At 40.9% G+C, this 23166-nt stretch overlaps 1 protein-coding gene across 2 annotated transcripts in view; it reads left to right on the top strand.

Moving 5' to 3' along the window:
- The window catches only part of NBAS (NBAS subunit of NRZ tethering complex), a 286332-nt gene that overhangs the window by 246366 nt on the left and 16800 nt on the right, over positions 1–23166 (top strand). For both annotated transcript variants that reach the window (XM_029058646.2, XM_029058643.2), the window contains exon 49: positions 14723–14862. In XM_029058646.2, coding sequence (XP_028914479.1) covers positions 14723–14862 — 140 coding nt within the window. The remainder of the gene's footprint in view (positions 1–14722; positions 14863–23166) is intronic.

The following is a 23166-nucleotide window of genomic DNA, read 5'->3' as shown; positions in this document are numbered from 1 at the left end:
TTTCAGTAAAAGTTTATTCCAGCAAAGTTTCAGGACTTGAAAGATGGTAGAATTTATCCCATTCACTCTGCTTTGTAAATTCACTAACATCAAAAAAAAAATTATCTGCCTTAAGGTTAAGGTGTTAAGGTGTTGATTTCAATTTCGACTTGACTTGAGCCCACTGACCGTCGGACTGATTTTCAAGGACCATGTTTATTGTATTAGAGCCCTCCCCCCCCGTAGCATATTCTTTTGGAAATAAAAATTGGAAGTGCTTGGTTATATTGCCACAAACGAGGCTCAAAATCACCCATCCTACATTTAACCTACTAAAAGAAGATATGGAATTCACACTTCCGCACAGGATCCAGTTTCTAGGTCTAAATTGGCCCCAACGACCCTAGCTGAACCAGATTCCAAAATGAGACAAGATCAAAGCTGAGATTGAGTTAGTACCACAAGATGGAAAAAGATCACAACAGAAAATATTGAACTCAAGATTTGTAGGGTAATATTTAAAGTAACTGAGATCCAAGGCCATCAAAGCCAAGCCGAGCGTGAGCCTGAGAGCTTTGCTGGGAAAAGGGCTGAGAAAGAGTTCAGTTTAAGATACTTCTGAAATTCAACTTCGAGCTTCCTTTTTTAGAGAAAAATACATGAAGTACATGAGGATCTCTTCTGGCAGGAGGTCTGGGGAACAGGCCACCAGCATACCACAGAGCCAACAGGAAGTTCCCAACTCTCTAGTTGATCAATCATATTTATTGAGAGCTTATTTTTTCAGAGCATTGTACTAAGCGCTGAGGAAAGTGTAATCCAGTAGAGTTGGTAGTCGACATCACTGCCCACAAGGAGCTTACAGTCTACAAGAGGAGACAGACATTAAAATAAATTACAAACGAACTCTATCTCCCCCTAGGTAGGGAGGGGGTGGACCACTCACGCTGTAGGCAGTGGGGGACAGCAGCTTCATTCCAGAATTTTCTAGCCAATTCTTTTTGGGAGGTTGTCCTTCTGCCAGGTTTGTGCTCTCGCTCTTTGTTACCATTTTGTTTTTAAATTTAGTGCTGGACTTGTTCTACCAGTGCAGTTCACCTCATTTTAGATTGTGAACTCTTAGAGAGGGCTACTTCATTCATTCATCTGTTCATTTAATCATATTTATTAATAATAATGATATTTGTTGAGCGCTTAGTTTGTGCCAGGCCCTGTACTAAGCGCTGGGGTGGATGCAAGCAAATGAGGTTGGACACAGTCTCTGTCCCGTGTAGGGATCACAGTCTCAATCCCCATTTTACAGATGAGGCAACTGAGGCACAGAGAAGTGAAGTGAATTGCCCAAGGTCACCCAGCAGACAAGTGGTGGAGCCGGGATTAGAAACCATGTCCTTCTAATTCCCAGGCCCGTGCTCTATCCATTGAATCATGCTGCTTCTATTTATTGAGTGCTTACTTTTTGCAGAGCACTGTACTAAGCACTTGCTAAAGTACAATACAACAATAGAGACAATTCCTACCTCATGGAGTCCCTACTGTAAAATGTTCAATAAATAACATGGGCACTTAGCACGGTTCTTGTCAAATAGCAAGTGCTTAAAAATTGCTATTAAAAAAACCCCGACAACCATGGATTCAGAACCTTATTGACACTTTCAAATCCATGTAGTTTTGGCTCATGCTGTGAGCAACACTGGCCAGGAATTGGGTTTTAGTTTACCCACCCAGTCCCTTGTGTGTCTGCGTCAACATCTCTAGACCCATGTGCATTGCTGCATTTTTAATTCTTCTTCAATTCATTTCATTTCTTTCTCTTTCAGTGGATCATCATTGGTTCCCTGGGCTGTGGTTCCATTCCAGATATACCTCTGTGATCTTGCATATTTAGGTCTGGGTGGGATTCCTCTTTGTTGCTCCTGGAGTACCACATGTCATAGAATCTCCTCCCAATTTGGCTTTTTTTTTTTAATGGTATTTGTTCGGCACTTACTATGTGCCAGGCATTGCACAAAGCACTGGGGTAGATATAACCTAATCAGATTGGACACAGTTCATATCCCATGTGGGGCTCACAGGCACTGTGGCGGAGGCAGGATTAGAACCCAGTTCTTTCTGACTCTTACACCTGTGTTCTATTCTGCAGGCCAAGCTTCCAATAAATTAATTAACCATTGATCTTTATTGAGTGCTTACGGTGTGCAGAACACTGTACTGAGTTGCTTGGGAGAGAGTACGCTACAGTTGGTAGATGTGATCTCTATTTGCAAGGAAGTTTTTCACCTCCAAACTCAAAATGAGAAGTTCTCATTTTTGCTCACAGACTGTTAGCTCCCTGAGGGACAAGGATCATGTGTAATTCCCACCTCGGTATTCTGCTCCAGCACTTTATCTCTACTCTTTTCCACATTTCAACGTCTGTTTCCTCTTGTTGATTCTAAACTCCTTGAAGACAGGCATCGCATCTCCCAACTCTATTGTATCGAACTTTTATAAGGACTTAACACAATGCTCTGCATAAGGTAAATACTATTACTACTATTGCTATGGCCAGTAGAGATAAGAATAAGCATATGGCTTCCGTGGGCTCAACTTGTAAATTGACTCAGAACTTTCAAATAGCAAAGTTCCTTCAGTCCTAAATGATGTTTATCCACTGTTCATCTCACCAACTAGGTCATCTAATCAATTTAAGTAATGCCTCCTGTTCAAATGTACAGAAACCTACTATAAGATCAAGGTTACTGTTTATAGAACCATTATCTTAAAGGTCTTAGGACATTTGAGCAAAACTTTCTGGGGAAATTGCCATTAAAATCATTTACCTTCAATTATTTTTCTAAGTACTAGAGAAGACAGGCATTTTTTCCACATCATCTTAATTTTATTTCAATGAATTGTGAACATGTCCTGAGACTTAAACTTGAATTTAATGTAATTGAGATTATTTACCCTTTTGCCACATGAGTTGCTTTTATCTCCAGGTTAAGGTCAAGTCCCGTTTGTGTTTTGTGTCCAAATAATTAGCTTTAAGGGCCTTTTGCTTGGAATTACATACATCTATACTCATTGTGTGTTTTGGCCATCATGCCTTGATTCATGAAAAGGCTTTGTGGCTGAGTGTAAACAGAATTAGAAACTCTAATGCAAGAAAAAAAGATGTAAAGAAAGACTGCTATAACAAAAGCAACTTTAAAGCCTCCGATAATCTCTATATGCAGGAATTTAGCATTTTATATTGAGTTAACGTCTAACTGGGAAAACACAAGGAAAGACCCCTATATATCATTTCTATGGCTTAAAATTGCCCATAGAAATCACCTCTAAAAGGCTTTCAGTAAAAAAATCCCTTTTGTATCCTCAAGTATTTTAATAGAACTGGAAAGTGTTGTGCTTTCAAAATTACCTTTAAATTTTTTTAATTGGTCACATCATTTCTGAGTTAGTTATCATCAGTTAACTTTGGTACATGAGGAGACTTATAAGGCAGAGGCTTTTTGTAAATATTCTAGCATAAAGTATTTTCCCCATCATTTATTGTTTTTGAGTAATTCATAAAGTGTGCTAAAAGGCCATTTTAAGATGCATAATATGAATGAATTATAACCTTCAATTAGTGTATGTTCTAAAATCTTTATCATATTCTTTTTTCCTTCCTCCTGCCTTCTCCTCCACCCATCTCACCCACACTCGCGTCGTGGGGAGCGGGGGGGAGGGGCACACATTCAACCCCACCTTCCGCCACCGGCTCCGGAACCCCCAACGCCAGGTAACTATCATAAATTCGGGTGAGCAACTGTTAAGAATGCCCAAATATCACAAAGATTGGCATGTTCATTTTTCTAACTTAAAAATATTAGGCTATCAAATATTAGTTGAGATTTGGAAGGATTAGTCCCCATTTTTATTAGAATGATGGGGCCTTTATCATCCTCTTTGTAAGAATAAGCAGTAGAGTGCTCCAGCACTGAGAACAGTGCTTGGCACATAGTAAGTGCTTAACAAACGCCATTATTATTATTATTATTAGAGAAATCGAAAGGTACTGTTTCCATCAATTCTGTTGTTCTGTCCCAAGCACCTGTCCCAAGTATAGTTTTCACGCAGAATAAACACTCAATAAATACCACTGATTGATTAATGCCAGTGGTAAGCAAAATCCAGTGACAAGCAAGAGAAAAGCAGGAAGTAAATAATAGGTGGGCATGTACTTAAGGGATTCGTTCACGAATGAAATGAAATCTAAGTGGTAGATGCTGACAATAGTTTAGTAGGTTTGAGTATTAGGGAGCCTAAATTCTGTCCCTTTTTAATCCTCAATACAGTACAGTCTTCAGTATATTCTCACACCCCTCTTCCTCCATCATTCTAACATCACCACCACCACCACCAGCCCTGGATCACTTGCAGAATATGTTTCCTTGGCTCCTGTGCTTGGGTCGCAGTGCATTGTTTGTGGAAATCCTGGTTCCAGGCCAGTTTCAGCCATTTTATATCTATCCTCACATGCTATAACTCTGCCCTCCTTTACAGCAACATTACTTCTCTTTCCTCATCTAGTCCCATACCTAGTTGTCCACATCAATTATTGCAGATTTTTAACTCCCCCTGAGCCTCCAAACACCTTCATCTCTCTCTCCACCGCCCCCAGAGACCTTGACAACAATTTAGTTTGTAAAACTGAAACCATCATGTGTGATGTCCCCACAGTCCCCATTTTACCTCCCTAAATCTCTCTGTCTCACATCCACTTTTTCACCCTTCTCAACTCTCAAGAGATCATCTGCCTGTTTTAATAAGTCTACCCCCTTCACTGGTCCGACCCCACCCTTTTCACTTTGTGTAGAGTACCGTACTATGTTGTAGAAGCAGCATGGTGTACTGGATAGAGTACTGGACTGGGAGTCAGAAGGACATGGTTTCTAATCCCGCCTCTGCCTCTTGTCTTCTGTGTGACCTTGGGCAAGTCAGTTCACTTCTCTGTGCCTCAGTTACCTCATCTGTAAAATGGGGATTGAGACTGTGAGCTCCATGTGGGACAGGGACAGTGTCCATTTGCTTGATTTGCTTGTATCCTCCCCAGCACTTAGCACGGTGCCTGGCACATAATAAGCACTTAAATACCAACATCATTATTATTGTTACTGCGAACTTGGAAGAATACAATATAACAGAGTTGGTAGACATGTTCTCTGCCCACAATGAGCTTACTGTCTCATGTTCTAAAAACACCTGTGCCAACTCTTCTGAATATTTCCATATTCAGTCACTATCTAATAGTGTTTCCCCATCTGTGCTCAAACACACTCACAACTCCTGGATCTTCAAAAGAAACCTACTGTGGACCTCATTGCACTCTCCCTGTATTGCTCCATCTCCCTCCTCCAATTTCTGTCCAGTCTCCTCAGTGCATTACTGAGATCTTCCATCTTTTACTCTCCAAACTTCCTTCGTGGACCTCTCTGAATGATTTCCTACTTCCCAAATAGGATGCACTCGACTCTAACCTAATTCTCCTTGACCTCCTGACCAACCTTGACAAAGTGTGCCACATCCTTTCCCGGGAAACACTTCCCAACCTAAGTTTTACTGACCCTCTGATTCTTCCAAGGGTTTAGTAACAGTGCTGTGCACACTAAAAGTTCTCAGTAAGTATAATTGATTTTTTTCATCTTCCTGGCTGATGCTTCTCAGTCTCTCTCTCTGACCCCCTCCTTCGCTTCCCACCCATTAATGTGGGTGTCAGCTCTTTTCTAGGCCTCCATCTCTTCTCAATTGACACTTCTTCCCTTGGGGAGCACATCTGCTTCCATGGCATCCAACCACCACCACTATGCAGTTGGACATTCCAATTTAACTTCCTATGCCCCACCTCTCTCCCTCTGGGTAATTGCATGTTTTCTCCTACCTCCGAAACATCTTTGTATGGCTAGCCCACCATCCTCTTAAGCACAGGGCCCCATTCCATATGCCGATGGGGGTGATGACCCCGCCCCAAAAGGTGTTTAAGCTGTTCTCCGAAGAGAACTGAGAACCCATTCAGAACTGAGAAATGGGAACCCATTCAGGGATAAAAAGATGCAAAATGATAGATTTCTGGCTTATTTATCTCTTTGAAGCCTTCACCCTCTGAGTCTTCGTTCCCACTAAAATCCCTGTCCCCTTTTCACCTCCATGGTCAAAATGAAAGGTTGACCCCTATTACCCCACATGCAAAATGTCCAAAGTGGAATCCCTGTTTTCCCTCCCAAATCCTCTTCTCATCCCAATACAATTAGCAACACCGCTCTGTCCCTGAGGACACCAGTCTTGGCATTGTCCATACTTGTTCCTTCAATTTCAACTCTCATAATCAATCTGTCACCGAATTCTCTATGTTTTTCCACCACAACTCCAGGATCCACCCTTTCCTTTCCATCCAAATGGCCACCATGCCTTCCCTTGTCATAATCCCTACTGAACTACCAGATCAGCTTCTACGCTGACCTCCCTGTCTCCGGTGTCCCATCTGCAGTTCGTACTTCATTCTGCTGCCCACCTCATTTTTCTAGATGTCATTCTGCACATGTATTTCCACTCCTCAAACAAATTTCATATAGTTACCCATTCCTCTTCATATGAAGCAGAAACCTCTGACCACTGGCTTTAAGGCACTCAATCAGCTCTCTCCCTCCTCCTTTCCTCCTGTTTTCTTCCACCACACCTCAGCTCACGCTCTTCATTCTCCTGAAATATATCTACTAACTATTGTCGTGTCATACCAACCAGCACCTTCCCAGACCGGGAGAGCCTCAGTGACACGTAGAAGTCTAACCACACCTCTGATCACCAAGGTTACCGTGAAAACTATGTTACTTAGTTTAACCAATGTGCAAGGGAGTGACACATACACACACTCACTCCACTCTACCAAAGGTTCAGTACCAGTCTTTGGTCTAAGGATCCTGTTCTGCCAATGCTTCTTCTTTCTGCTTCCAAGTGCCGTTGCCTTCTGCTACTTCTCTGAGTGCTGCTCTCCTGCTGCTGCTTCTTCAGTGTTGCCTTCTGTGTGCCTCTGTGCTGCCTTGTTGTTTTTTGCACGACCCTTTTGCTTGCCTCGTTTCTGCTGTTCTCCTGCCATGCCAATGCTGCTTCCTCCATGCCCAAAGGAACACCTTTTATCTGCCTTAGGCATCGCAGCTGTGGCTCTACATGGCAGTCATTAACTGGTCCAGGACCATTACTGGGTAGAACAGGGAGAGAAAGCCCCGCCACCCTCCATGCTTCACTCCCAAAGGCCCACAATTACCTGCCCTTAAGCAGAGCCCATCAGTGCCTTCACCAGTCTCTTCCTTCCTTGTTGTTCATGGGATCATAAACAGTCATTAATAAGGCAGCTTGTTGTAGGCTCACCACAACTATCTCTTGCCTCTGCCTCTCCTGCCCATCTTTCTGCTGTCTGGAACTCACTTCCCCTTTATATCCGACAAATCATGGCTTCGTCCACTTCTAGAGCCTGTTTTGAATCACACCTCCTGCAGACCTAACCTAATTAATACATTTTCTCCAAGTTTTATGTTAATCAACCCCAAACATATATTATCTAATGTGGTCAGAACACTCCCCTTAAGGAGTTTATAATTTAGCAGGGAAGACATACGCTCTGTTGAAGAACCTTAGAAAAGTAGAAAAGTCTACCTTTAGACTTTCTCTTCAGTCAAAAGCATGAGGCTATTTCAATAAGTATTTAATTTCACCATTTTCTGATTAAACAAAAATATTGTTTTACCCATAAAGAAGGAATCGGTAATGATATCTGTATTGGGTGGGCTGGAAAGCAAATGGATGAAAGCATGGTATCCAAATAGGATTCACAAGAAAAACCTCAGAGGATGCCTTGAACAGTTGGGGCACAGCTGGAGAAAACTGATTAGCCTGACAAACAACCTTGAGTAAAGTGATGACTGTCCTAAACAGAGGCTTCAGGAAGATTGAGGTGGCTCTCCTAAATATGTCACTTGCATCTCTTTAGAGACAATAAAATGAATCAAATGAATTTAGTGTAGGAAAACAAATTTTGCTTCAATATTGGATTTGGTATAGAACACCACCTTAAATAGAATGCTCTGGGGGCGACACTATTGCTTTTTTGTTCCTTTTGGTAATAATTGTCTTTTCAAACCAAATTGTCTTGCCTCTCTGATAAAGAAAAATGCATTAGCTTTGTTCTCTCCAACAGCTGTTTGTGTATCTCATGTCTGCTAACTCTTTTATGTACTGGCATTCTAATTGTACTCTAATATACACCTCTCTGCTGGCTTAAACTTCCAGAGGAAGAAACTCCAGCAAACCAAAGCAACAGCCCTTTATATAAATAAACAAAATCTGCTCTTCTGATTTTAAAGTTGAGTAGAAATATTTTTTTCTTGATGTTTCCACCAATGCCTACAACCATATATAATCTGGCTCTTTTTAAAAAGGAGTTAAGTGAGCATCCAAAAATAATAGAGTAAACATCAATCAGAGATTCCGGATATGTTCTCTCTCAATCACAATGAAAACAAAATGTCATTCCTAAAGCTTATTAAGAGTGGAAAAACCAGCAGAAATCCGCAAGTCACTTCACTTTTCTTTTTCCCATCTGTAAAATGGAGATTAAATACCTGTTCTTCCTCCTCCTCCTTAGATGGTGAGCCTCATGTGAGACAGAGACTGTGTCTGACCTGAATATTTTGCATCTACACCAGCATTCAGTACAGTGTTGGGCACATAAGTGCTTAACAAAAATTATTATTGTTATTTTTATTTTAATAATAATAATTACACCAATACATCTATTTTTGGACATCTAGTCACATGATATCATGTTGGAGGTTTATATTTAATTTCTTCACTAAATGTCTGAGCCTTAAGTGCAAAATACATATGAATTAGGTAAATGTGGTTCAAATTGCCAGAAACAATTAAGCTACTCTATTTTATCTTCCATCACGTGTATTTTTCACAAATGATAAAGATTATCTGAGTATAATTTACAAAATCATAAAAGTTCAAAAAAGGTAAAGTAGTTACAGCATGCCTAATATCTATAAAACTGTTCTGGATCAACCCACCAAAGGGGATACAAAGATAAATTTAAATTTATATCAGTGACTGAAAAAGGAGATGAAATTCAACAGAGTGTTAGGGTAATCCTATTCATTTTCAGCAACTACAATCGGTTGCAAGGTCGAAACTGCCCTCCTATAAGAGTAGGTGATGGTGTGTACTGTGTCAAATCCAGTGATTCTAGGCTGATAGACTGTAGCTACTTGAGAAATACAATTTTGGTGATGACTAAAGTCACCCAATTCATTGAGCTGAAACATGATTATGCAAAGCCCAAACAAGAGGAGTTGTTCAGTAGTAAGATGTGTATTACGTTTTTCCTGATGACATCCAGCTAGAGTAAATTAGCAGAGTAGAATTGATGTATTCACTAAAATTTCAAGAACTCTGGCAGTGATTGGTAGTTTGGTGATCATTTGGTGGCCTTAAACTAAAATAAGTAATTTTACTTTCATTCAGTCATATTTATTGAGTGCTTACTGTTTGCACTCTACTACTTCTTATGGAAAGGAGGTGTTTAGAAGGAAGATGGAATATAAAATAAATTCACCTGGGAATTAAGGGAATCCACAGCTCAAATCTTCAGTTAAATCAGTTTGTGCTGTACTATCTTTTGAAACAATATGTCTTCTGCGATCAATCAGTAAATTAATGGTATTTATTGAACATTTACTGTGTGCAGAGCACTGTACTAAATGCTTGGGAGACTATCATACAGCAGAGTTGGTTAATACAGTCCTTGTTCACAGTAAGCTTGTGCCAGATGTGGGTTTAGAACCGTGGCTCAGTGGAAAGAGCACGGGCTTTGGAGTCAGGGCTCATGAGTTCGAATCCCAGCTCTGCCACTTGTCAGCTGTGTGACTGTGGGCAAGTCACTTAACTTCTCTGTGCCTCAGTTCCCTCATCTGTAAAATGGGGATTAAGACTGTGAGCCCCACGTGGGACAACCTGATTCCCCTGTGTCTACCCCAGCGCTTAGAACAGTGCTCGGCACATAGTAAGCGCTTAATAAATACCAACATTATTATTATTGTTTAGAACCAAGATCCTTCTGACTCCCAGGTCTGTGCTCTAGCCACTAAGCCTTGCTGCTTCTCTATGTTTGACACATAGTAAGCATATAAGGCCAATTGCCACAATCTGACAGTCTTTCCTGGGGTATACTGGCTTCTTGATAATGAGCGTGGTATTTGTAAAGTGCCTATTTTATGCCAGGCACTGTATTAAGTACTGGAGTTAGGTACAAGGTTCTTGGGTTGATTTGATTTGGTTTTGTACTTTTCCAGCATGGCTTTCGAGAATAAGATGTACGAGGCCTGACTAGTTTTACAGTCCCGTTTATACCCGCTAGCCCTGAGAGATGTTATCCCCAGAGGGCTGATGCTGCAGAGAGACACTGGGAAGGTGCTCAGAAGTGGCAAGAAGCAGTTTTAGTCTACAGTGGTGGTGGTAGGGTGCTCTGAAGTCCTCCAGCGAGGGAGTGCTCAGAGGCAGCGATTTCAGCTTTAGTGTCAAAATATTGAGGCGGGACTCCACGTTGGTGGCGATCCTGTGGGTGATCTCTACCAAAGAGAGTGTCAACCGAAGGGAGTCACACCGACCATTACAGTCTGCTCTCTTAAGTAGGCTCTCCTTCAGGTCCATTCTTCTGGTCTTGGTCCTCTCCTCGATCTGTGCGCTCCCTAAATCGTTTGGTTGGGTGTGCAGGTGCTATTCCTCTTGGTGGGGCGTCGTTTCCCGCCTCCCCGACACACATATTCTACTAGTCTCAGCCGGTTTCAGCTAGGGCTTGCAGTGGATTTTTACTTCCCACGTCCCCTGTGGAGTCTTCTCTTCTTCTGGTGCCTTCTCTTCTTCTAGTGGTCAATATTTGGCAAGCCTAACTTTTCATCTTACACGCAGCCTTCCACCTTACATCCTTATCTGTTTTTCTGGCATTTTGCCTTACATTCTTAAGCAAGCTAACTTTCACAAGTTCTATTAATGCATAAAACTATATGCCCTCTCCTTTGTTAGTGCGTTCCCATACAATATTCTTGACTGCCAGAAATGGATGTAATAGGCCTCCTTCAATTCTGACATGGGAAATCTCAGGATCTCGGTGATCTTAGGGCAGCTAAATGTCATTTGTATTTGCCAGAACCCAAAAGTACTGGTTTCAAATACCTTGCTAGGGTCTGCCGAAAACAGTCACTTAGCTCTTGCCACACCCAAAATAAATCCATTCAAATATTTGTAGCAAGAATGTTTTTATGTTTGCAGTTTAATAATAATGAATACTATTAATAGTTGTGGTATTTAAGTGCTTACTATGTGCCATGCCCTTTACTAAGCACTTGCAGAGATAGAAGCAAATCAGGTTAGACACAGTTCCTGTGTCACAAGGCGCTCACAGTCTTAATACCTATTTTACAGTTGAGGTAACTGAGTCACAGAGAAGTGAAGTGACTTGCCTAAGGTCACAGAGCAGACAAGTGGTTGAACCAGGATTAGATCCCAGGTCCTTCTGAATCCCAGGTCCGTGCTCTTTTCCAAGTTTATTAACAGAGGGGCAAATGATCTGATATTTGTGACATAGCACTTTTTTAAGGCCTACAATAGGATCATCAAGTTACTCACCTGTGGTTTGGGGTAGAATTAAAAGATCAGAGAGTAGCAGCTATCTAATTGCACATCCACTCCCTAAAAACCATTGCTCTGAAGAAGATAGAAGGAGTCTCCTGTCAGTAAGGTCGGATGAGCCTCAGTCTTAAGCTTTCAAGGCTGGAGAGTGCTAAGCACTTAGTACAGTCCTTTGCATATAGTAAGTGCTCAATAAATATGATTTAATGCATGAGAGTGTGCAGAGATTATAGTGCTTGTGGTTTCCATGACACCACTTGGACTTATTCGTCTATGCCAGTAATTTTCTAGCTGGGTCCAGAGTACAACCAATAGGTGAATGGGGTGTAGCACATTGTGAAGTGCATATGTGATCTGCATTTGTTATTATTATTATAAATTAATAACGATAATAACAATGGTACTATATGCCAGGCACTATACTAAGTGTTGGGGTGGATACAAGCAAATTGAGCTGGACACAGTCCCTGTCCTATGTGGGGCTGACGTCTCAATCCCCATTTTACAGATGAGGTATCTGAGGCACATAGAAGTGAAGTGACTCATATTATATGTTATAACGTACTCTCCCAAGTGCTTAGTTCATTACTTTGCACACATTAATCGCTCAGTAAAAATGATTGAATGAATGACTTGCCCAAGATCACCCAGCAGACAAGTGGCAGAGTCGGGATTAGAACCCCTCTGACTCCCAGGCCCGTGCCCTATCCACTTCAGCATGCTGCTTCTCACGTTTATATTAACCAACAACTCTAATCAATGAATCATATTTATTTAGGACTTTACTCTGTGCAGAGTACTATACTAAGCACTTGATAAGTATAGTATTATAGAGTTGATAGACACATTCCTTGCCACAAAGTCTTACAGCCTAAAGGAGGAGACTTACTTACAATATGTAAGCAAGTAATGGATATAGACATAAGTGCTATAGAGCTGAGAGTGAGATGAGTATCAAGTGCTTAAAGGGTAGAAATCCAAGTGTGTAAGCTACAAGAAGGGAGAGGGATTTGGGGAAAAGAGGGCTTAACCCGGGAAGACCTCCTGATGTGATTTTAGGAGGTCTTTGAAGGTGGGGACACTGATTGTCCTCCAGATGTCCAGGGAATGTGTTGGTTTATTGTTATAGGTATTCTCTCAAGCACTTAGAACAGTGCTCTGCATAGAATAATGCTCAATAAATACAGTTGATTTACTGACTTAGGGGTGTGGCAGATTTGGAGTGGGAAGGAGTTCCAGACCAGAGGGAGGATGTGGGAGCACCTGGCTGACACCTTTATCTTCAAGCTGTCCTTTATCAGGACATCTAGCTTCACCGACTGCTGGGATGTTGATTCTGTGTCTGGCCAAATCACTCACGACAGCTGCCTGGGTACCACCCTGAACGCACGCAATCTCGTCTGATCCCGGAAGCTAAGCAGGGTTGGACCTGATTAGTACTTGGATGGGAGGCCACCTGGGATTACTGGGTGCTATAGGCTTTCCTCTAGGCTGTAAAATCATTATGGGCAGGGAACATGTCATCTAATTCTCTTGTGTTGTACTCTCCCAAGTGCTTAGAACAGTGATCTGCACATAGTAAGTGCCCAGTAAATGCCACTGATGGATTGATTGATTGTTGCTAGAAGCTGAACCGAGTCCATACTCCTATTTAGTCGTTTCTCTAGCAACAGGTAGTTGTTATTGTCATGATGATTGTTGGCTAGAAGTTGAACTGAGTCCATACTCCCATTTAGTCGTTTCTCTAGCAACAAGTAGTTGTTATTGCCATGATGATTTAGTAGCTGTTCATTTTTGAGTCACATTATAGCTTCATAACCCCCTACAGTCTCATCTGCCCCGTAATTTCAAAGCATACACCGACTTTACTGACGTCAAAACTGTCTCATTCCAAGCATATTTTTGTGCAAAAAGAATGTTTTACTGTGATGTTTTCACATAACCTTATATCCAAAGCCAAAAAGTTTTAAAAATTGAATGTTTTTAACACTGTGTACCTTTTATTACTAAATGCAGTTAATAATTTCCCAGCATTCTATGAAAATATTTCCTTTCAAATTTTATAGCACCTGGGAATCTTAGAACAGATAATTTCTGAACTTCTAAAGATGTTTAAGAATTTAAAAATACCTTATGAGCCCAGTTCATTTTTAGAAATACTTGGAGTTCCACAAAATTATTAACATTTCATCCCGTGAATCTGCCACTGAGCTGAAAATCTGACCTATTTTAATATTTCAGTATAAAAGAAAAATGTATTAGTCTTTGTTTTTGAATCATCAGTGAGACGAACTTAATATTTTATATTAAAAAGAGTTGATTTTGTTTGAGGTGACGCAGATAAAAATTACACATGTCCTGTTTAATATTATCAGTGCTCTATACTTTTTACAGCAATGTGACTGATTCAAATTATTGATATATTTATAAAAGCTGCTCTACAACAGGAACTAAGATTTAACTGGAAAAATATTTAAGGTGATTATAAATGGTCAGTTTTTTCAACAATAAAATAAAATACTCTAGAGCAAAATTTGAATTTCTCAAAGGAACCAATGTACTGGTCTAGAGAGCAACACTAAGCAACAGAATTCTATGTGGAAAATTACTCTCAATTGATGATTAACATATTTTACAGAAAAGTTAGATTCAGTCTAGCAGTAATGCGATATTGGATATTTCTTCAATCAATTCTACCTGAAGGTGTTTTTGAAAACTTTTCTTGGGAAAATTTGAGTGAATTTATAAACACACTCTCAATTTACATACTTTCAAAGTGCTTAGTACAGTGCTTTGCACACAGTAGCTGCTCAATAAAAATAAATGAATGAATGAATGAATTATTCCACTAAGATAATAATTGAGAAATTTCTAAAAATAAATGTCCTTTCTCATTTCAAGTTTGAATAATTGAGATTAAAAAGAGGGTAATAATTTCTATATCAGCAGTATATGCAGGAATTGTGAAAAATCAGTATTTTCCATTTAAAAATTGTATTTTTTTTCAACTTTGTCACGTCCATTCATTTTTCTCTAGGTTGACGTAGCAGATATAGAAAATGAGGAGAAGCGCTACTCTCTCTTCCTGAATTTACTAGAGTCCAGTCACCATGAGACTGAGTTCCAGCACCTAGTTTTACTCTTGCAAGCTTGGCCACCTATGGAGAGTGCAGATCTGTAAGTATTCTTATGAACCCAAGGGGTTTTATATAAAATACTTGATACTGAATTTCTGTACCTCAAGTCAACAAAAGAAATATAATGTGTCTGATTGAAATGTTGTTTGGAAGAAGTTTGAAACTGTACATTTATTTAAGACGGAATGAAACTAGGCTTCAAACCCCCTTGAAGTATTCTTTCAAAAGGTGTGATGTGTTTTACACGTTTACTTCAGTGCCTTAAAACAACTCCAGGCATGAAGTATTTCAAAATAATTTTTTATAAAGTTCAATCACTGGATTATTTTCTATGCCATTTTCTACAAATATCCCACTGTACAGAAACTTAATTCAGATTACACTTTAATCAATCAGTGTCTTTTATTGAATGCTTCTTGTGTGGAGGGCACTTATTAAGCATTGGGAAAGTAAGTTTCAAGAATTGGTAGTCATGATCTCTGCCTAGAAGGACATTACCATCTACACACATCAGTATACTTTTTTTAGTTCTTAGAAGGCTTTAGCTTAATCGGGCAAGATCAGAATTCAAATAATCAGTTTGCCTATGGTGTTGTGAGTTCACATCACTTTATAATCCGTGTGCTTTAGTGTTTTTCAGACGGTGAGGTCTTAATCAATACATGGTAATTATTGAGCATGTTTTGTGTGCAGAGCATTGTGTGCTAAGGAAAGTGCAGTACAGTAGAGTTGGTAGATATGATCCCTGCCCACAGGAAGCCTTCAGTTTAGAGGGAGAGTCAGATAGTAATAATAATAATAATATTTGTTGAGTGCTTATTGAATGCCAAGCACTGTACTAAGTGCTGGGATAGATATAAGATAATCAGGTCCCACATGGGGCTCACAATCTAAATAGGAGGGAGAACAGGTATTAAATCCCTATTTTATAGATGAGGGAACCAAGGCACAGAGAAGTTTAGTGATTTGCCCAAGGTCACCCAGCAGGGTTCATGGCAGAGCCTGGATTAGAACACAAGGCCTTTGACCACCAGACACATGCTCTTCCCACTAAGTCATACTACTTCTCTAAAGATATTAAAAGACAATTACAGATCAGGTAAATAGTAGAGTATAAGGATGTGTTCAGAGTTCTGTTGAGCTGAGCTAAGTAGTGGATAAGAGGTGGGAGGGAAATAAGGATTAATCCCTGGAAAGAGACAAGCTAATATGCTCTCCCATTGAAAGGTTGTTATTAATTAGTGACTTCAAAACTCATGGAAACATTCTGTATTTGAAAAGTTATTATTTTGATTGGGTTTCAGATATTCAGTTGCCATACGTTTTCCTCTGCCGAGGTCGTCGTTCCCTTGATTTAAATGGAACAGTTCTTACCTTATTGTGTTATCAGCAATCTTCTATCCTTCTAGCTGCCCTTCAGGAAACACAGTCAAATGAACATTTTTGTTTTGGCACGTTAGCTATCATAAGGTGCCATCCTTCATCTGCAAAGCTAGGTGGATAAGACCAGTTACTATGGTCTACTTACTTGAGCTGCCATGGAATATAGATCACAGTCTGTTTGAACTTAAAAAACAGACTCCCTGAAGGGCTTATACAAATTCATACATGTCAGATGGTAAATAGTAGCTTTCTTTTTCCTGCAAACAAATTATTTTGTGTACACTTGGAGACTACAAAGAAATGCCTGATAGACATGATTTTTCACAACTAAAGGCAAGAAAGTTTGGAGGGTTTCTGAAATAAGGAATTTTTCGCCACAAGCTTTGATGCAAACAAATATTACACTTCCTTAATGGTTTTTGTATATGTTGGAGAGCAGGTTGCTGCCTGACTTAAGAATATGTCCTGTATTTCCTTAAACATTCAGCTAAAGATTTCTACGTATGGTTTAAGGACCATGATATTTTGAGAAGCAGGGTACTGCATCATGAACAGTAAAAAGAGTTGATTTTGTTTGAGGTGACGCAGATAAAAATTACACACGTCCTGTTTAATATTATCAGTGCTCTATACTTTTTACAGCAATGTGACTGATTCAAATTATTGATATATTTAAGGTTGTTAATAGATCTTTCAGACATATGTATTTGAAAGTGTTTCCATCTTCACACAATTCGTTTGGTTTCCTGGTGATGAATTTTGCTGTAACAAAGTAGAGTTATATAAAGAGAAAATTTGGTAAAAATGAGTTTCTGTTGCTTCCATAATGACTTCTGGATCAGTATCTAAAGTTTAAAAGATATGAATTATTTCTTAAAGGGAACCTAGAATTCGAGTGCTTATTGAATTATATCAGTTTTCTGGGCCCTTTTTAATTATCCTGTAGTTTGCAGCTCAAAATGGTTGTTGCTTCAAATATAGAGCAGATATGACAATAGGAGATTAGAGAAAACAAACAGAGCAACTAAGATATGAATAGGTAGCATAGCAATGGGAGTGTCCAATTCTTTTTTTCATTCATTTAGTCCATCAGTCATATTTATTGAGTGCTTACTGGTGCTTACTGTATGCAGAGCGCTGTACTAAGTGCTTGGAAAGTACAATACAGCAATAAAGAGAGACAGTCCCTGCCCACAGGGCTTACAGTCTAGAGGGGGTGAAACAGATATCAAAACAAGTAAACCGGCATTGATATAAATAAGTAGAATTATAGATATATACATATATACATAAGTGCTGTGGGGCCGGGGGGAAGAGTGATAGGTTAGATACGAGAAGCAGTGTGGCTCAGTGGAAAGAGCACGGGCTTTGGAGTCAGAGGTCATGGGTTCAAATCCCGGCTCGGCCACTTGTCAGCTGTGTGACTTCGGGCAAGTCACTTAACTTCTCGGTGCCTCAGTTACCTCATCTGTAAAATGGGGATTAAGACTGTGAGCCCCATGTGGGACAACCTGATTCCTCTGTGTCTACCCCAGCGCTTAGAACAGTGCTCGGCACATAGTAAGCGCTGAACAAATACCAACATTATTATTATTATTATTAAGAGTAAAGAGAGTGAATCTAGGTGATGCAGAAGAGAGAGGGAGCTGAGGAAATAGGGCTTAGGGAAGGTCTCTTGGAGAAGGTGCTCCTGCAGTAGTGTTTTGAAGCAGGGGAAGAATGATTGTCAGATTTGAGGAGGGAGGGCGTTCCAGGCCAGAGATAGGACGTGGGCTAGGGGTCGGCGATGAGACAGGTGAGGCATGGTGAGAAGTTTAGCACTAGAGGAGCAGAGTGTACAGGCTGGGATGCAGAAGGAGAGAAGGAAGGTGAGGTAAGGGGCAAGGTAATGGAGAGCTTTGAAGCCAGTAGTGAAGAGTTTTTGTTTGATACAGAGGTTGATAGGCAACCACTGGGGATTTTTGAGGAGGGAGTGACACGCCCTGAACGGTTCTATAGAAAGATCATCCGGGCAGCGGAGTGAAGTATGGGCTGACTTGGGGAGAGACAGGAGGATGGGAGATCAGAAAGGATGCTGATGCATAAATCTAGTCAGGGTAGGATGAGATATTGTACTAATGTGGTAGTGCTTTGGATGGAGAGGAAAGGGCGGATCTTCGCGATGTTGTGAAGGTGAGATCGACAGGATTTGGTGATGGATTGGATAGGTGGGGTGAAAGAGAGAGCGGAGTCAAGGATGAGACCAAGGTTACGGGCTTGTGAGATGAGAAGGATGGATGTGCCGTCAACTTCCCCCAGAACAGTGGTAACAGTACAAGACAAAGCAGACTGCAGGTTTTAGCCAAACCATGATCTTGTCTTGTCTTATGCTGTCGAGTCATCTCCGACGATAACAACGCCGTGGACGCATCTCTCCCAGAAAGCCCCACCTCCATCTGCAATCGTTCTGTTGGTGTATCCATAGAGTTTTCTTGGTAAAAATATGGAAGTAGTTTACCATTGCCTCCTTCCATGCAGTAAACTTGAGTGTCTGTCCTCTACTCTCTCCCAAGCTGCTGCTGCCCAGCACTGGTGAGTTTTGACTTGTAGCGCTTGCCTTCCATTCGCTAGCCACTGCCCAATCTAGGAATGGAATGGGTATGCCTCTGCTTGACTCTCCCTCCAGTAGTGGAGACTGGTAGGGTACTGGAAACTCTCCAGGTGCGACCTGAGAGGGGACAGACCATGATACTACCTACAACCCAGAGATAAAACTGGTGTGAATTGATATGCCATGCCAGGTTATTCATCCATTCATTCATATTTATTGAATACTTAAAGTGTGCAAAGCACTGTACTAATCTCTTGAGAGAATTCAATATAACAATAAACAGATACGTTCCCTGCCCCCAACAAGCTCAAAATGTAGAGGGGGAGGCAGACATGAATATAAATAAAATTACAGATATGTTTAAAAGTGCTCTGGGGCTGGATGGGGGATGAATAAAGGTTACAGACACCCCAAAGATAACGTACAACTCAAGGTTGCCGCCATGAATGTTTAACACCTTGCAAATCCAAACATCACTGCAATATGCAAAAAAAACCAAAGAATAAAGTTACCGCCTCGTCACTCTCAGCTAAGATTTGAGTTTGAAGATTTGCGTCAACTTGAAAACCAAATGAAATTGTAAAATTGATCGAAGAAGGCCCTGACAGAGAAAAGAGTTCATGGCATTCCGAAGGATTTGGCCCATGACAAGATACTTTCTGAAGGCAAGAAAAGAGGGATGTTGTTCCATCCAGTTCTTCACTACAGTTGAAAAACCACTACCACAGTCTGTAGCAGAAGCTTCTACTTTTACCTTCCTCTGCTATAATCATTGTAGGGTATCACATTTGGAATATAATACTTTGAAGTATTAACAAATATTAAACTGCAGTTTAGTGATGCTTAATGTAATAGCATATAGTGCCTACAGGAATAATTTTTCCAGAGATTTTAGAATGGATCACCGTTTATAAAATGTGAGTCTGTGGGAGAGTGTACTCCTCAATTCAGCCATTCACAATCTATCCATGTTTTCATTGACTACATCGTGGCTGCATTGTGAATTCGACACCATAGAGTGAAATATAATAACTCTACATGATCTATTTGAATATAAATCTCATGGAAATTTCTCTTACAAATTTAAAACTGACTTTGACTTGGACATTCATATTAGTCAAAGCAAAAGGAAGAATTGCCTTGATTATCAGTTTCCTTGCTGACCTTTCTGCCTCCTGTCTCTCCCCACTCCAATCCATAATTCATTCTGCTGCCTAGATCATTTTTCTACAAAAGCATTCAGTCCATGTTTTCCTCACTCTTCAAGAACTTCCAGTGGTTGCCCATCTACCTACACATCAAATGGAAACTCCTTACAATCAGCTTTAAAGCACTCAGTCACCCTGCTCCCTTCTACCTTACCTCGCTACTCTCCTACTACAACCCAGCCTACACACTTTGTTCCTTTAGTGCCAACCTACTCACTGTACCTCGATCTGGTGGATCGCACCGCCAGCCTCTCACCCACATCCTACCTCTGGCCTGGAACACCCTCCCTCCTCAAATCTGACAGGCAGTTACTCTCTCTACCTTCAAAACCTTCTTGAAGGCACATTTCCAAGAGGCCCTCATTTCCTCTTTTCCCCCCGCCTTCAGAGTTTCCCTGATGTGTTCCTTTTATTCACCCCTCCCTCAGCCCCACAGCACTCATGTATATAACCATAATTTATTTATTTATATTCACGTCTGTCTCCCACTCTAGATTCTAAGTTTTTTGGGGACAGGGAATTATGTCTACAAACCCTATTATATCATACTATTCCAAGTACTTAGTACAGTGCTCTGCACACAGTACTATAAATAAATATATGCTCAATAAATACGATTGAATTTAAAATGATGCCCATATTCATCTCATAGCGATGACCTGTTTAATATGGAATTGTATCCATGTAATCTAAAGGCCACCCTCTGTATGGGTGCTGCCTACATAGAGGAATCATAATTTGCTTGTATCCCAGGTCACGGGCAATTGAAAAATACTTTGACATACCCATTTTTATTTGTACTGAGGTTTAATTTTAAAAATAACTATTTTTATTTCGCAATAATAGTTGAGATCACCTTACTACTGTGGTTTTCATAGCATATTTCCCTATCACCACTTAGTAACCAAAAATAAATGCTTTTGTGTTCATTTTTTACTCTATCATATTAACATTCAAGTTGAGCAAAAGTCCAAATAGAGGAAACTACAGAAACTGCTAAAAACAGATTAGGCCGAGAGAGTATTTATTTAGCTGGTGGCTGTGGAAAAAAATGTAACAGTGAAATTCTTATCTTTTAATGTACCCTGTATCTGGTGATGCACTGCTAAATCTTTTATGGTAAGCAGTTAATCCAGAATAAGATACATTTAAGTAGATAAAATACCTCCTTAGAGCCTTTGGATAGGACTGGTGGAATCAGTAACATTAAACTTCTTAGTCTTGGCAATTCCTAGCCCCCGAAAGCAGAGTTGCTGGCCTGGGAAGTCCCTAAATCTTGGGGCAACTCAGGGAAGAAGGCAAGCTATTCATTTTGGCCTGAGGCATAGGCAGAGGGAGCCAATCGCCTCAAGGAGGCTGTCTTGTCTTATCCTGTCGAGTCGTCACCGACCCATAGCCATTCCAAGGACACATGTCTCCCAGAACGCCTCTCTCTCCATCTGCAATCGTTCTGGTAATGCATCCGTAGAGTTTTCTTGGTAAAAATGCAGAAGTGGTTTACCGTTGTCTTCTTCCATGTAGTAGACTTGAGTCTCTGCCCTCAACTCTATTTGTTGCTGAATTGTACTTCCCAAGTGTTTAGTACAGTGTTCTGCACACAATAAGTGCTCAATAAATAATAATAATAATAATAATGTTGGTATTTGTTAAGCGCTTACTATGTGCAGAGCACTGTTCTAAGCACTGGGATAGATACATGGTAATCAGGTTGTCCCACGTGGACAGTTAATCCCCATTTTACAGATGAGGTAACTGAGGCACAGAGAAGTTAAGTGACTTGCCTACAGTCACACAGCTAACAAGTGGCAGATCCGGGAGTCGAACCCGTGACCTCTGACTCCATAGCCCAGGCTCTTTCCACTGAGCCATGCTGCTTCCCCAATTCAATCAATAAATAAGAATGAATGAATGAATGAATAAATGAATGAATGAATGACTCCTGGTCGTTTCTTCCCCATAGGGGTGAGTTTAGACTTGTGGCAGATTAGCCTTCCACTGCCCAAGCCCTGCTTGACTCTGCCTCTCATAGCTGAGACTCGTAGAGTCCTGGAAACGCTCCAGGTGCGATCCTGAGAGGTCAAGGAGGTTAGCCCTAGATTTTTAGGCATGGAGAACAACTGTAAGTAGGCCCTTCTTACCCCTTGAAGCCAGAAGCAGAGGCCTCAGTAGGCATGACTAGGTGAAAGTGATCCTTCATCTGTCAATCAATCAATCAGTTGTATTTATTGAGCACTTACTGTGTGCAGAGCACTGTACTACATCGCCTTGATTCTATTTAGTTGCCATTGTTTTTATGAGATGTTCTTCCCCTTGACGCTGTTTAGTGCCATTGTTCTTGTCTGTCCGTCTCCCCCGATTAGACTGTAAGCCCGTCAAACGGCAGGGACTGTCTCTATCTGTTGCCGACTTGTTCATCCCAAGCGCTTAGTACAGTGCTCTGCACATAGTAAGCGCTCAATAAATACTATTGAATGAATGAATAAGCACTTGGGAGAGTATAACACAACAGAATATTGGACACAATCCCTGGCCACTCCCTCACCTGTCCAGCTCCAGAAATTGCTATCGAGGCAAAGACACTAGAGGTGGAGGCAAAATGGTGAACCCAACTCTTGCTCCATCCAACCTACAGAGAAAGAGACACTGCTACTGCCTGAGGCAACCCCATCTCCTCCCAGCAGGCCCCCAGGATTGCCCGGTCAGCTCCAACAGGGAAGGCAAGCAGATGGCTGCTCCTCACAAGGTGTCAGGGTTGGGGCTGAGAGGAACTGTGCTGCCTTCCGATAAGGTCTGATGGTCGCGGCTACAGGCCCGGTCCAAGGATGATTGTAACTACGTAACCCATGCAGGGCACCTGAACTTTAGTGATCCCAGAAAGCCAGTGTAGCAACTGGGCAGATTCTGAAATCTTTGAGGACAGAGGTCTGCCATTTGTCCGCTGTGTGATCTTGGGCAAATCACTTCACTTCTCTGTGCCCGTTACCTCATCTGTAAAATGGGGATTAAGACTATAAACCCTATGTTGGACAGGGACTGTGTCCAACCTGATTATCTTGCATCTACCCCAGTGCTTAGTACAGTATCTGGCACAGAGGAAGTGCTTAACAAATGACATTAAAAAAATAGATCATGTCTACCAACTTTACAGTATTGCTCTTTCCCA

The sequence above is a fragment of the Ornithorhynchus anatinus genome, chromosome 1 (genome assembly GCF_004115215.2).
Source record: "Ornithorhynchus anatinus isolate Pmale09 chromosome 1, mOrnAna1.pri.v4, whole genome shotgun sequence".
Classification (NCBI taxonomy): Eukaryota; Metazoa; Chordata; class Mammalia; order Monotremata; family Ornithorhynchidae; genus Ornithorhynchus; species Ornithorhynchus anatinus.
Note: the sequence above shows the minus strand (reverse complement) of the source record. Positions and strands in the feature narration are given on the sequence as shown.